The sequence below is a fragment of the Ctenopharyngodon idella genome, chromosome 4, assembly GCF_019924925.1.
Source record: "Ctenopharyngodon idella isolate HZGC_01 chromosome 4, HZGC01, whole genome shotgun sequence".
NCBI classification, from domain to species: Eukaryota; Metazoa; Chordata; class Actinopteri; order Cypriniformes; family Xenocyprididae; genus Ctenopharyngodon; species Ctenopharyngodon idella.
In genome coordinates, this window is record NC_067223.1 from 5,988,165 (window position 1) to 6,002,480 (window position 14,316).

The window sequence follows — 14,316 nt, forward strand, 5'->3', positions numbered from 1 at the left end:
TCAATATGCACAGACGAATCGAGCAGACGGACATCATGGGTCGTAGACCTTAATTGACTCAGCTAAAACACCCTGACGTGTCCCACCTCTCCGATTTACAATTCAGTTTTTCTTGTGGTGCCTGTATAGCCCAGCACTGCATAAGCCACATATTCAGCTGTGTTTGGGGCAGGACTAATCACACTCTGTGGAAGGAGATATGGTTGTGTATCTTCTGCAGCCTTTTTCTTGTCCTAACCTTGGTAGATATTTAGCACTTTCCAAGTGTGGTGGACAGCAAACTCCAGGACTTCTATTTTATTTCATTAAATGTTTTATTTATTTTGTTTTGTCATTTACCATTTATTTGGCATATGCATTATTGTGCACATTATTTATAAAAAAATAAATAAATTTAAAAAAAGCCATTAGTATATGTTGACCTTGAGGGTGAAATTGACCTTCAGCCTCCACATCTCAGTCACAATCTGTGGGTTTCTAACCAGTAGAGACTCCTATAAATATGATACCTGGATATTCTTAGGATAAAATTTATATCGAATGAACATTCTGTTTGAATATCCTGGAAATAAAATATGTTTAATGTTAACTTCAGTCAAGTTTCTAAGTGTTTTTTTTTTGTTTTGTTTTTTTTTTTTTTTTTCTAATCCAAGAATTGCAGTGGAACAAAGAGTCTCCAGATGGCTGGATAGATTTACTGAAGTATTTCCCTCATTTGGAAACCTGAATTGTTTCACTTTGAAGAACTAAAGCACTGCTAGCAAAATTGCATGCAAATATTCTCAGTTTAATAAACCATCTGTTTATTCCTACTGTATACTTGTTCTGTAATAGGAAAAATATATATTTATGGTTTGTCTTTAAATATACACAGCTAATGGCCAGTGAACCAGAGATATTTCCAGTCACACAGTGCAGACAGTAGTACCCAACCCCCACCCCACCCAAAATCCCTCCCCTTCATCAAATTCACATCTAAGTTTTCCAAGTATCCAATTTATGCACCAGCTCCTGAGTTTAAGTGGACTTTGTGAAAGAATGCTGTGTGTGCGTATGTGTTGGATGAGTGTGCCGTGCCATTATGTCTCTCACAGAAGTTTCAGAAAGAGCCTTCTCTTGAATTAATGAGCCTTTATTTCCAAAGGTGCCTTCATTGTGAATATAATGAATGCTAAATTGATTTACCAAGTATAATTTGATTAATAATAAGCATGGCTTTTTAAAGCATTATTAGATGGCTATGTGACACAATGAAAGGCCTTTTTTCAAAAAAGCTGGATTAGCCCAAGTTTTACCATCTTTGTTTTGCAGAAAAAAAGACAGCCTGGTTACCTGCCTCAGGTGCAATGACTTATGGGTATTGTAGTTGTAGTGCAGCGGTGTTTGATGCATATAACTCTCTTGGATGTAGATTAATTTGGCAGGTAAAGTTCAGTGTGTTCCGGTATGAACTGGGACTATACGTTTGATTCTTTCCCTTTGGCCCTGTGTGTTTGTGTGTGCATGCGCTCTGGGTGTTGATGGGGATTCGCTCTCGCTGGGCGGAACACACTCTATTGGAATTGACACGCTGTCACCTTTCATCAGCGTTTGGAACGGCCCCCTCCCCTGAACTCGGTGTGTGAGAGATGCAGTTTTTATGAATGTAACTCTGCTGTATCTTTAGTCCCTGAAGAGAAGTCTGACCTCTCCTTGAGTGCTCAACACAACAGGGACAGACACACTAACATACTATTGGCAAAAACTGCTGCTTACAACAACTTATACTACAAATGAAGCAATAAGCCACTAAATAGCATGCATTTTTGTGATTTCAACCAAGGTAATGCCCAAATCTGTATTATAATTGTGTTTAAGCTCTCAAACTTTAGAAATCCGACGAGCAAAGATTGGTTCATAGTGGTTTTCAGGCTAGATTTAACAAATTAATTAGCAAAACCATGCAATGAAGAAGCTTTTGTTGTATTCATATTGAATGTGTGATTTATCACAATTTAACCATTGTTTCAAATAGGGCTTATTCAATCAGAGTTTAGAGTCTCTCATTAGCCCATGTTAGAGGTTTTCACTCATGTTTCTGCTTCTAATGTGTTTTTTTTTTTTTTTGTCCTTTGAGGACTGCTGTTAACTTGCAACAAAGCTGTCATTTCATTCGTTCTGTCTCTCACTCTGTCACACTTGTTTTTTGTGGCTTATTGCTATGGATTTAGGCCACAGGCAGCTCAATGACAGAATACATCACAAATCCTTTCTCTTCATGACCCCGCCCAGCAGCAGTCATATACCTGCACTCATGTGGAACAAACAAGAATGGTTGGTTGCTCACAGAAGGTCATTTGCCCAGGGTGCAGTGTGTCTCTTTGAGTCAGAGTGCGTGTTCGTGGCTTCTTTTGTGCTTTTGCAGTGGAGGATACGTGAGAGTGGGTTTTTGCATATGTCCGCCTGTTCGCGTCTCAAGTGCCCTTGCCTCTATGGCGCGTGTCAGAGGTCACATGGCCGCAGGAAGCACGGAGTCTGCGCTGACCGGCGGTGCCAGAAATGACATTGTGACAGTCGGCATGGTAACAAGTGTTGACACTTAATTCTGGGTGACTGCAATTGGTCCTGCAGGTTTGGTTATAACTTTGTATTACTAACGCCCTTGCTGTGGAGTGGTTTGCGGAGCATGGCATGTTTAGATCTTCATTAGCACAGCCGTTTTTCCCCAAGGAATATTTTTCCTCCATGTTCCCTTGTTTTTGTCACGCCTCTGGGGAAGTAATCGGATGTAATTGGGTAGTTTGACCCTGTAGTTTATCATTTGGTGGCTCACTTTTTTTTTTTTTTTTTTTTCCAGTCCTGGTGGTGGTGGTGAAATGGGCTTGTAAATGTTGGTCCTGCAGTCCTGGTGGACATAATTAGCTAAAACCAGCATTGTGAGGAAGCGCATATAAAAGTCTGGTTCATAATTAGCTTCCTCCTGCTCTCCGGGAGAGGAAAAAAAAATGGAATAATGGGAAAACTTCAATAGCCGATGAATATCATTTGCTAATAAAGCCTCCAAACTGAAGGAGCAGTTGCGTAAGAGCCTGATAATTCGTTATGTTTGTATTTCGTAATAGACTCAACTCTCAGCGCTTAGTAAGCAAAACAAACTGCTTTCACTGCACGCAGGGGCTCTTTTCTTGACACTTCATAAAGCATTGATAAAGTAGAACTTCTCGCCCTTCGTTTTGGCACAATTCTGAAATTCGCACTCAAATTTGTGATTTGCAACCACAAGTCTTAATGAGCTCGCTCTTTCTTCATGATGCTCTGCCCTTTGTCTCTTACGGCTTTGCTCAAATCTAGCCAGTACCGCCTGTCATCCATGAAGTGCAGAGGTCATTGTGACCTCCTCATGGGTGGGTAAATAGGTTACCAACCCATCATGTGAAGGGATTATCAACAAATGCAGCATTCACACTGATGCCAACAGATAAAACCACTCAGATCTGGTTCAGTCTGAGGTGTTAATAGGTTTAAGTGAACATGAAATCAGAATTAACCCCATTTACTTCATAAACAAAGTAAAATGGGTTACAAACACTGTTGCTTGTTGACTTTGGTGCATTGGTAATTTTTAGATCCTGTTTTAAACTGTGGAAAATGTCTGTATTTATCAACAGCTCTGGGCCAATTATGAAGAGAAACCAAAAGAAGAGGTGGCTCAGCTCACAGAGGAGAAAGAACGTGTGGCGAAGTACAGATCCGTGTATGTCACCGAGATCACAGATGGAATGCACTTCTACGCACAGGACGTGGAAACCGGTGAGTGCTGTCTTCATTTCTAAAACCAATGCAGAAACAGTTGTCATGGTCCAGTTAGCCCCTGCTGGTACATACTGCAACTACAGACAAAATCTTTCTCTATTGACGGCCATTGTAAAATATCTGTATAGTCTGTTTATATATATATATATATATATATATATATATATATATATATATATATATATATAAAATATGTGTGTCATTTATTTATTATATCTTTGATGTCACGGCCCAAACTTAGTCGCTAAGTGAAGGATTGTGGTATATCAGTCAGTCGATATCTGTAATTTCATTGTCCTGTGGCTCCAGAGTGATTAGCCACATGACTTTTACGGATCAGGTGATTGACTTAAAGATACAAACAAAAAAAATCTTCTGTGCCCATGATGCAAAGATGGCAGAATGCAAGTCACATTCTTCTTCAATTGTGAATGGAAATGTTAATGGATAGGGTTCTACTTGGATTAAACAGTGTCGGCAGCAAAAAGCCTTATGAATCACATAATTTAAATTGGCTTCCTTTGTTGTGTGTAGATAACAGACTCTCAGGGTTTTACACTAATGGGCATCTAATCCAAGTCCATATTCAACCAGGCATGAATATGACATCATATCTGAAGGGCGTTCTTCAGACTCCAGATATGATGATTATTAAATGTAGCCGCTCCATCAAACTCCAGTTAGGTAACATTGCAGGTTGTGTTTGTTGCCCTCTGAATGCCCCGAGTGATCTCTCTGCTCAGTGTGATAGCAGCTAGTCATTAAACATGACATTTAAATTCGCCCTTGGTAGTGACCTAATCCATGATGGGGCCAACCATCCTGTGATTCAAGGAGCTTTTTTTAGTGAACAAACACACTTTTCGTCCCTCTCCCATTCATATTCACACATGATCATAAACGTGTATGCACACACACACACACTAAAACCAGTAGAAAGATTTTAATTATGCAACCCACACTGTTGTTTGTTGCATAATTAGGGTCTCTCTACATGTTCCAGTGGCAGACTTCATTGGCAGAACCATAAAATTGACTTTCATTGTCTCTTAATGCGTCTTAATTCGCAAATTAATTAATTTGCATGAATTTATAATAAGTCTGTGGCTGGTGTTGCCAGTAGTGTTACAATCCCATCGCTTTTAGTGTGCTAAAAGTGTTTGGTTTCAAATAACTCAATCTTAGAAACCTGCAGGTGAAAAACAAATAAGGGCAAACGTCTGAATGAGATTCCGTACCCCCGTCTATTTATCACTTTAGTTCCTCAGATGACCTTTAACCCCTGCAGGTTGCCATGAGAGGAAGCGAAGACTGTTGTGCCATGTCTAGTAACCATCATACCAAATGAATACCAGGAGCAAGTCACATACACACTCACTCAGTTCTTTGTGAGGTAATTATTCAGGTTATCTGGTTAGCTGCAGGAGAAAAGCAGGTCACACCAAATATAGTGCAAAAAATGAAGGGAGACAAGAGATAGAAAACAGGAAACAGGTGAGGAAGTAGTGCGAGAAGATAAGGCAAAACGTTGAGCTGAATATGCAGTATGTTTGCAGCTTTGCACTGTTTTGGATTTTTTTGTTGTTTCTTTTTTTTAAGGGCTTGTGTTTTTTGTTTTTGTCAGATGAACCAGCAAGTGTGCATCTTTTCCTTTGTTTAATTGGCCAATGTTTTCCACTGAGAGGATTGGAAATGGAGATGGAGAGAGAGAGAGAGAGAGAGATGTGCTCGTTAGAGAAACAGGATTGTTATTTTCAGCTGAAAGTCATTCCTCTTTCTCTCTCACACTCTCTCCAAACTGCGTTAAGGAGGTCTCATTCCTTGTAGAGCACTTCAAAGCGGAGCCCTATAAAAACCTACAAGCCAGTCGCTTTGCAATTTCATTACCGGTTTCTCACAGCAACTTCAGAAAGACAGGAAAATTCAAACAGGGCAGGCGAGATTTTCATAAACACTTTGAAGACGAGCCTTTTGATTATGACATAACTTTTTATGTCTACAAATTCCGTATCTAATAATTCCACTTTCTTCCTTTATGGTGGTCTTGCAGAAAGAAGCGTTGGAGTTTCATATCATTTGAATTTTTTAAAAATTCTAATAGAATTAAAAAATAAGTCATGACTCTGAGATATCAGATGAAAACACTGTGGATCTCAGGGCTTCATGTAAGTGTGTGACGTATGAGAGTGTGTGTGTTTATTAGGGGTGTAACGGTACATGTATTCGTCCCGAACCATCACGGATCGGTGAATAGTCAGATGAAGAATACAGTCAGTCACAGGCAATCCGCACTTCAATCCAGAAGGGGGCGTGTGCGGTAATGCAACAATGTTTGCTAACCGCCACATGAGAAAAAAAAGAGCAGAAGAAGAAAAGACGAGCTACGCAGACATCCAAAACGAGCTCAGATGGCACACAAGAGACTGCTAGTAGCCTATAAGCTGAGTTTCGATTAATTTTTGGGACACACTCCACGCGAAAAGGAAACCAGGATGGCAGAAAGCGGCATCCTGGTTGTTTTCTTTATTTTACAAAAGCACAATGATGACATCATCCAGATGTGCCTAGATCACTGGAGCTAGGCAGAAAATGACTACAGGAGTGCAAATCTCTGCATAATTTTTCATTATTCTATTTATTTTGTAATTTTATAACACGAGATGCTTTTCAGATTTGTGGCTGAATGTGACCAAATAATGTGTTTTTTGTTGTTGTTTTTTATCAGCCCTACAAAACAAAAGACCTATGCTAGATTGCATTCTGTTTACTGCGTAGTGCTTAATACACTAAAGGAGGCTGTACTGTACAAACTACCTCAGGGGGGGACTAAATGCTGCTAGGTGGAACAAACTGTAATTTGCACTAATGTCTGTTCAAAATAAATGAAAAGAAACCTAGCATTGGGGATCATTTTTTTGCCACTTTAAAACAATGGAAGCTCTGTGGCACTTTAACATTAAACGCATAAGCTTTAAAGAGGAAAACAATTATATGAAACACTAATGCTTTTTTTCATCAAGACCACATTCATAAGCTTAGAAAGGAACGGGACAGTCATCATTGTGATTTTGATGACCTTGTTCTTAACAAATTTTTCATGTTAATTTTGCCATCAGTTAGAGGAAATTGTCGCTACTAGTTGACACGAGACGATGTGAAAAGAAAATTTTGGTCTTTTCAGCATTTGATGTGCAGATAATAGCTGCCCTTTACCATAGTGGCTATCGAGTTTATTGACTTGTTTTAAAAGAATTCAGATTCTCAGATTAAATTTTTTACAAATTCAGTTCACAGATCCACTTTGTCATCATGGAACTAGTAGTCTGCCAATAAATGCACAGCTATTTCCTGCAGCTTAACTCTCAATCCATGATTTCTGATGACTTCAGACCATCTCTAAAGAGAAGAGTGGAGTATTGCAGCATGTCACACTGTAATTCAATCTGAGCACATGTCTGCAATATGTGCTGTGCCACTATCATTATTTCAGTGTAAATAGTAATCAAATCAAATTTTGACCAAAAATCTGAACATATCTGCAACCTCTGCATAGTTATTTTCCCCTGCGAATCAAACTCAGGCTGTTATACAGAGATGTGTTGACTGAAAATAAACAGCTCTGATTGATTTTGTGGTATCACAGGGCTGAAGTTGCCATCTCTTATGAGCACTGCACAGTCTGCGGTTAATGCATGGCTTGACGCTGTGATGATCTCAGCTCACGACTTCATTTAAAAGACTCTAAACACCCACAAATCGCCCTGATAACATCTCCAGTTTCCAGCACCCCATGCGGAGCAGGGAAAAGCTTGCGCACGCTGTCTCTCTCTGTCTCTATCAATTCTTTTCCTTTTCTCTGTGTTCTTTAATTAGTTAGATTTAATTACTCAAAGTGTGGGATCAGTAGTGAAACGGAATTCCTTGGGCAAAGGAACGTTTGTGTGTATCTCCAGAGGCCGTGTGTAATTTCTCTCTAGGGTGGGGGTGCTATGTAGTTGTGTAACTGAAACCTCAGTAAAGTAATGAACACTTTCAGTTACCCGCACTGACAGATTAGATTCGGCATTAGCGTCAGCAACCACGTCTCCAACAGACGTATTAGCTGCTGTTTGTCTTCAGCTGGTGGAAACTAATTCATAACAGAGATGGGTATGTCACCTTGTGTAGATATTTGGGAGTATAATTACGTGTCAGTTTGCAGTTAGTATAATTATGTATGACAGGTTTGTCTCCTGTCTTTATTTTTCCCCCATTCACTTGATCTGTCATTTAAAAAAAAAACTGGAAATATCAGGGAATTTGACAAATTTGTCATTTAAAAACAATTGTTAGTTTTTTTTTCTGCCCTAAGTTTAAATGTTAATCATTTTTTATATTTATATATATATTTTTTTATTGCTGCATGACATTAAAATAGTTTGCAATATTTTTCCCTAAATGTTTAATTATATTAAGTTTTATATGTATAACAAAGTTTTTTTTTTTTTTTTAAATATATTTTTGTCCTTTTACTTTTTTAGCCATGCCTTAAGGCTGTTGACAGTGTGCGGCCTTTGCATGTTTAATTTTTCTTTTACTTTTTAATTTCATCAGATAAAATTACTCACCCTCATGTTGTTCCATGTTTTTTTTTGGTGCACAAAAAGTATTCTTATTGCTTCATAACCTTAAGGTTGAACCACTGTAGTCACATGAACTGTTTTAAATATAACTTTAGTACCTTTCTGGGCATTTGAAAGTGTAAATTAACTTGCTTTCAATAGAGGCCTCACTGAGCCATCAGATTTTATCAAAAATCTCTTAATTTTTGTTCCGAAGATGAACGAAGGTCTTATGGGTGTGGAACGACATGAGGGTGAGTAATAAATGACAGAACTTTCATTTTTGGGTGAACTAACCCTTTAAAAATAGCAAGTAAATAACTGGAAATACACCACAGTAACCTTTTATAAAGCCATTTTTAAAAATGAATATTAAGATTTCTAGAGATCCTTATGCCCCCCACCCCCTTTAAACATTGGCCTTTTTTCCGTAAATGACCTTTGGTGCATCCCACCAGTCTTCCTTTGGTTAAATCCTTGCCTGTGACCAGCAGAGACTGTGTAATACTGTACATCTGTTTGATAATTCTGGTTCATGAGTGTCTTGGGCAGTGGTTGTATTAGTTTGGCCAGTGAGGGTAGGGAGGCCGTCTCTGGCACAGAGCTTAATGACTGGAGTGGTTCCCTTACCAGGTGCCAGTTTATACACATCCACCACAACTCACCCCTACATGCAACAGCTGTTTTACCCCGTCTCTCCTTAATTTGTACTTGCTGTTCCCAGAAACATCCACCACTTTCTGGTTCCATTTATTACCTTATTGTTGGTCCTCTGCAAAGCCATCCTTCTTTTTCGTTGGTTGCACTTCACAAGTGGAGTGACTGGAAACGATGCTTTGATATTGATTTAATTAAGGGGGGTGAACGCTGGTACTTTGTATTGATTTCAGCGCTGGAGGGGAGTCTGTAGGCGTGGAGGTGTGAGCCGCAGTGTGAAGCACTCTTGATTAGCACTCGAGTGTAGTCTGAACATCTCCTGTTTGTCAGGGATAAACCCTGTTCTGTAGATTTATAAGAGGCTTTAGGTAATTGTCTGTAATATTCCTGACTTTGGTTCAAGTTTTTTTGTTTTCCCAATATGTTAATTAGTAATAATGTTCATTAAATGTATTTTATTTTATAGAATAATAAATGTCTCTGTATTATAATTAAGTTTAATATTTACTAATTGTGTTTTTTGGGGTTTGTATAATTGACTTGAGTGTTGTCGACGCACACCCGAAAAATCAAAAGAAAAAATAATCAGTTTATCTCCAAAAAAAAAGTTTGAAAATGAAATGCATTAACATATTATTAAAAATTAAGTACAGTTTCCCACATAATTCTTATGGCTATAATGTGTCAGGCTGTTTTTTTTTTTTTTTTTTTTTTTTCTGTTTTTAAATTTACTGTAATGCATTTTTTTTCTTACTGTAATACTGCATTCAAAGCCAGGTTTCCTCAAACTCTTTTGGCTTTGTGAAGCATTATTGAGGATTATTGAAGCTTTATAAGATTATGAAGCAGGTAACAAAATGGCCTCTTTACCATGACCACTTTTAAAGAGGCAGAAACCAAAAAGGTGTCTGGAGCACTGCAGAGCTTTATGGGTATTTTTGTAAACTTGCAATCAAAACGCAGAGTCAGGTTCTCACCCACAGCCTGTGCGATGGGAGGAAAACGACGCAGATGCTGCCCCTGCCCTTTCTTCACAATGGCTTTGAAATCACAGAGCTATAATTTAGCACCGGGCACTGATTGCTGTGAAACCGCTGTGCCGTCTGTACACCAAAATGGGGTACATTGTGCACAACCCTGCGATTGTTGTCTATATCCCTCTTTATGTGCGTCCGTGTGTATGTACATGTGTTTGTCATGTTTTTTCTATTCCCAACACTGAACAGAGGCTTTTAGTATCTCTGCCTCTGTTTGTTTTCCCTAATGTAATGCTATAAGCAGCTGGAGGAGCCTGTAGATGTGCAGTGGGTGAATGTTTTCTCATTGAGGTCGCTCCATCTGCTTTTCTCCTCATTCCCGCCCTGTCTCCCGCTCAGAGTCAATCACGAAACCCGGGAGGGGAGGTGAAATTCTTTAATACTACCCTTATCCTTGCAGAACGGACCCTGTCTACCCACCAATGAATGTTTAATGAGATGAGCGGACAGGTGGGCCAGCCCACGTCACCACGTGCCGCCCTGGTGTCAGTGTGAAATGTGGCTTTGTCCTTAAGCTCGGCGTGGGCTGCCGCTTTTACCTGGAGAGGAAGGAAAAGAGAGAATGAACATCACTGTTTGAAAGAGATAAAGACGTTACTGCAAATGGCTTTGAGAGAGGGGTGATCATTGGCTCTTTGGCGAGTGTGTGCTTGTTTCTTTTCTCTCCGTGGGTGGCATTCCTTACACTTGTGGTCAAATTTAAAAATTAAGCTGATTATAACACAATTGTTCTCACTATTTGTTTTTACTGTCATACACATTCTCTCAGTGTCATATTTGGTTATTACATAATTTAGAAATGCTGAACATGTCTCATGTTTTATTATTAATATTTAATGATATTTAAATAATTTAATATTTAATCATTTTATTTTTGCTTAATTGACTTTCTCCCATGTCATGCACACGGGTCATAATTCAAAAATATAATGTCACTTTTTTTCTTGAGTTGGGGTTGTTTGCAGATTTTGTGCAATTCACACTACATGCTGTATTTATGCATAGGAATTGTGGCTGAATTTCTGTTTAATGTGGTGATTTGGAGACGTCAGTATTAGTATTGTCGCATTTCTTTAGTTTCGTTCCCTCTGGGAATCGTTTGATGGGATAATATCTCAGTAACATTGATATTAAGTCTAATCATTCTTCTCTGTGCATTTACATATGAGTTGCTCTCAGCTGCTGCCGTAGCAGCACATATAAATACATTTTAAGGAATTGTGAGGGCATTTCTGTCGCAAAGGTGTTCGGAGTGCTTTTTAGTACATTGTGGTTGCTTGGGTGCTATTTAGGGCATTGCTAGGTGGTTGCTTAAGTCAAAGAAAGTCCACCCATACATCTCTGATATTCTAGTCTGTATTATATATGTCATATCGATATCTACAAATATCAATGTAAGTCAATGGGATTATTTTTTCTATCTATTATGTCTGCCAGGCAAAAATTGGGAGTCTGATCACTCAGAAAAATAATAGCACACCTCTTATCAAGCCATAAGAATGTAGCATAAACAATGTGGGATGAGTTAGTTACTGTATTTCAAATCTCTAACCCCTAGTATGAGCAATAATAATAGTGAAGCTCGCCTTAGCAAACACAATTAATTATTGGATGCAGAGAAGCAATGAACATGATATTTGTTGAAATGCTCTCCTGTCTCTGTGGCATCGACCTTTCTCTCTGTGGATTTCTCTCTCTTTCTCCAGCTGTTGTTTTCAAATGGTGTAAAAAGCTCAGAGTGAGAGGTTGATCCCACTTGGTTGCATTGTGGGTAACGTGAGGTAGGCGTGGAAGTGTTTGACCCACTGGATGTGATTACGGTAGATTCATCTTTCTAATGCAAATAAACACAGGTGTGGGATATTTATAGGGCTTTTTGCAGCTATGCCATGAGTGTACAAGCCGTGCTCATCCCTCATAGCTTGTAATGTCAAGACGGTTTGTCATATGTGAGGAGTGAATCATCCACATATAGAGTAACTGAGATGGAGACCTTTAAAATGAACCAGGATTTTTAATACATTGTTGTAAACATTCGCAGCTTAAACTGTGAGTCTTTCATCTGCCTAACAAGTGACTATTACAGTGATCCAAATAAAATGAAAATGTGAAGGAAAATTAAAATTCTGTAATATTTTTGTATGTATAAATATTTTATTATTAAACTTCATTAATACTTAAATAATATAAAATACAATATTAAATTAATGTTAGTATTATTCCAGTAGAACATGGCGCTACCAAAGTCAAGGTCATGGGTTTGATTCCCAGGGAATTCATGAACTGATGAAATGTCCTTGAATGCAATGTGTGTCGCTTTGGAGTGAATGTAAAATGTAAATTGGGGAATATGTCGTAAACGAGAAGTAATTTTAGAATGCAAAAAGATAACCTGTGTGTGTGAGAGAGAAAGGCATTTTTCACACAGAGAACCTTTGACTTTGGAGATTAAACATTTACATTAGCTAAGAGTCCTTGACAGTCCTCCTCACTGTGTTATCTGAAAAGAAAACGTTTCATCTTATAGTTGACTTTTTCAGGCTCATCTGTGAGCTCCCACCTCATGTCCTCTATAACGCTCACTCGTCCCTCATCAGAGCAGGAGGTGAGTCCAAATCCGTAGACACGTTCAGCTTGTGCTAATTAACATTACACACTGACCGCGAGCTAGCTGTGTGCAAAGCACGATGCGCTGAAAACTCTCTCACACACACAGTCAGGGGAGTGTTGCAGATTTACAGTAGGCACTAGAGAACACGACCCCACCGTAATTAAAGCTGAATCCTTCATTATATCCTCCAGTATATCAGCTAAGGAGTATGTAATGAAGCATACAGGGAACGTAAGCAGGGCTGAACACCTGAACCCGCACCATATGGAACACTGCAGGTCTTGTTAGCGCGCTTCTAGATCAAAAATACAAATTAAGAGTACTTCCTTTTTAAGTTGACAAAGTCTCCCTAAGAGTTCTGTTAGGTTGCTGATTAACATAGAAGTATCATGGTGTTAGTTTTTTTACCCCACACTGTTAACATCATGTTCTCTGAAGAATATACCATATTATGTAGGCTTGCTGCGATAGTCTGTGTTAACGGTGTTACCGGAGTTCAGCCGCAACACCGGTTACATCACTTGGCCACCGCTGCACCGCCCCCACCGTCGTTTTTTTTATTTATTTTTTTTTATAGTAATAAAAATCATTTAGTTCAGTTAGAGAACAATAAAAAACTGAATGCGTCGGCTTAATTCAGCGTGAGCTGAACAAGTCGCGCAGCACAGATCAGCAGTAGGAGATAGATTTCACCTCGCGTCGCCCATTTCGCCTCACTCTTGACTGACAAGACGATGGCGGAAGATTTGGTTTCAAGGTGAAATGTAAAAGCGCCTATTTAAGTTTGTCATTGTAAGTTTGTCATTGTTTTATGTTTTTCGTGAAGAATAATAATGAACGCACCATTCAAGCAATTGCTGCACCCGCACCCAAATTGGCGCTAATTCTAAAGTGCAAGTAAAATGCGCACGGCCTCACGGACATTCATAATGGTGTGTGTCCACTGGTGCGGAGTAAAGCAAGCGTTTTCAGTTGAGTTTTCATAGAAATTAACTGTAAATGCTCGCCCTGCGCCCGTGGACAAAGCGATTTAAAAGCGAGGTGGAAAAAGAGCGGGAAAACTCCAACTCCAGATCCCCGCCCCGTCCTATCCTGTCCCAGTGATACCGGTATTACCGGTGTTGTCACACGCCGATTAACTGGTGGGAAAATTTCCACACCGTCACATCCCTAATATCATGTAAATACCTTGCTACATGTACCATGGTATATCTTAAGTACTATGGTGTTACTATACTCTCACAGTACTACTTAAAGTTAGCATGAAACGGAAATTGTGATCATCTTTCCTTCCCTATTGTGAAGTATATCCGAGTGAAACTACCTCGTGAAGAATAAAAAATTTGGGGCGGGACTTGGATTTTGTCCTTCACAAATTGATTGGATAATTGAAAGTCTTTTTATGAATGTTATGAAATAAAAGGATAGATCACCCATAAATGTATTCTCCCTTGTGTATTTCCAAAACCATTGTTTTTTGTTGTTGTTGTTGTTGTTTCATAGAACACCAAAGGTGAATCTGAGTATTTTAAAGCCAAATAATAGTTTTGAGAGATGAATTAATTCATTACTGAAAGCCTTCCCACCTTCTGCAGTTTTAATGTCATATTTGCCACCT

At 38.9% G+C, this 14,316-nt stretch overlaps 1 protein-coding gene and 1 long non-coding RNA gene across 13 annotated transcripts in view; one reads left to right on the plus strand and one right to left on the minus strand.

Annotated features, from left to right (window-relative positions):
* Positions 1 to 14,316, plus strand: part of snd1 (staphylococcal nuclease and tudor domain containing 1) — a 179,029-nt gene that overhangs the window by 149,474 nt on the left and 15,239 nt on the right. Inside the window, exon 18 of the mRNA XM_051892313.1 lies at positions 3,648 to 3,789. Coding sequence (XP_051748273.1) covers positions 3,648 to 3,789 — 142 coding nt within the window. The remainder of the gene's footprint in view (positions 1 to 3,647; positions 3,790 to 14,316) is intronic.
* The window catches only part of LOC127511490 (uncharacterized), a 226,293-nt gene continuing 217,935 nt past the window's right edge, over positions 5,959 to 14,316 (minus strand). For all 12 annotated transcript variants that reach the window (XR_007930031.1, XR_007930041.1, XR_007930030.1 and 9 more), the window contains one exon: positions 5,959 to 10,626. This is a non-coding gene — a long non-coding RNA (uncharacterized LOC127511490). The remainder of the gene's footprint in view (positions 10,627 to 14,316) is intronic.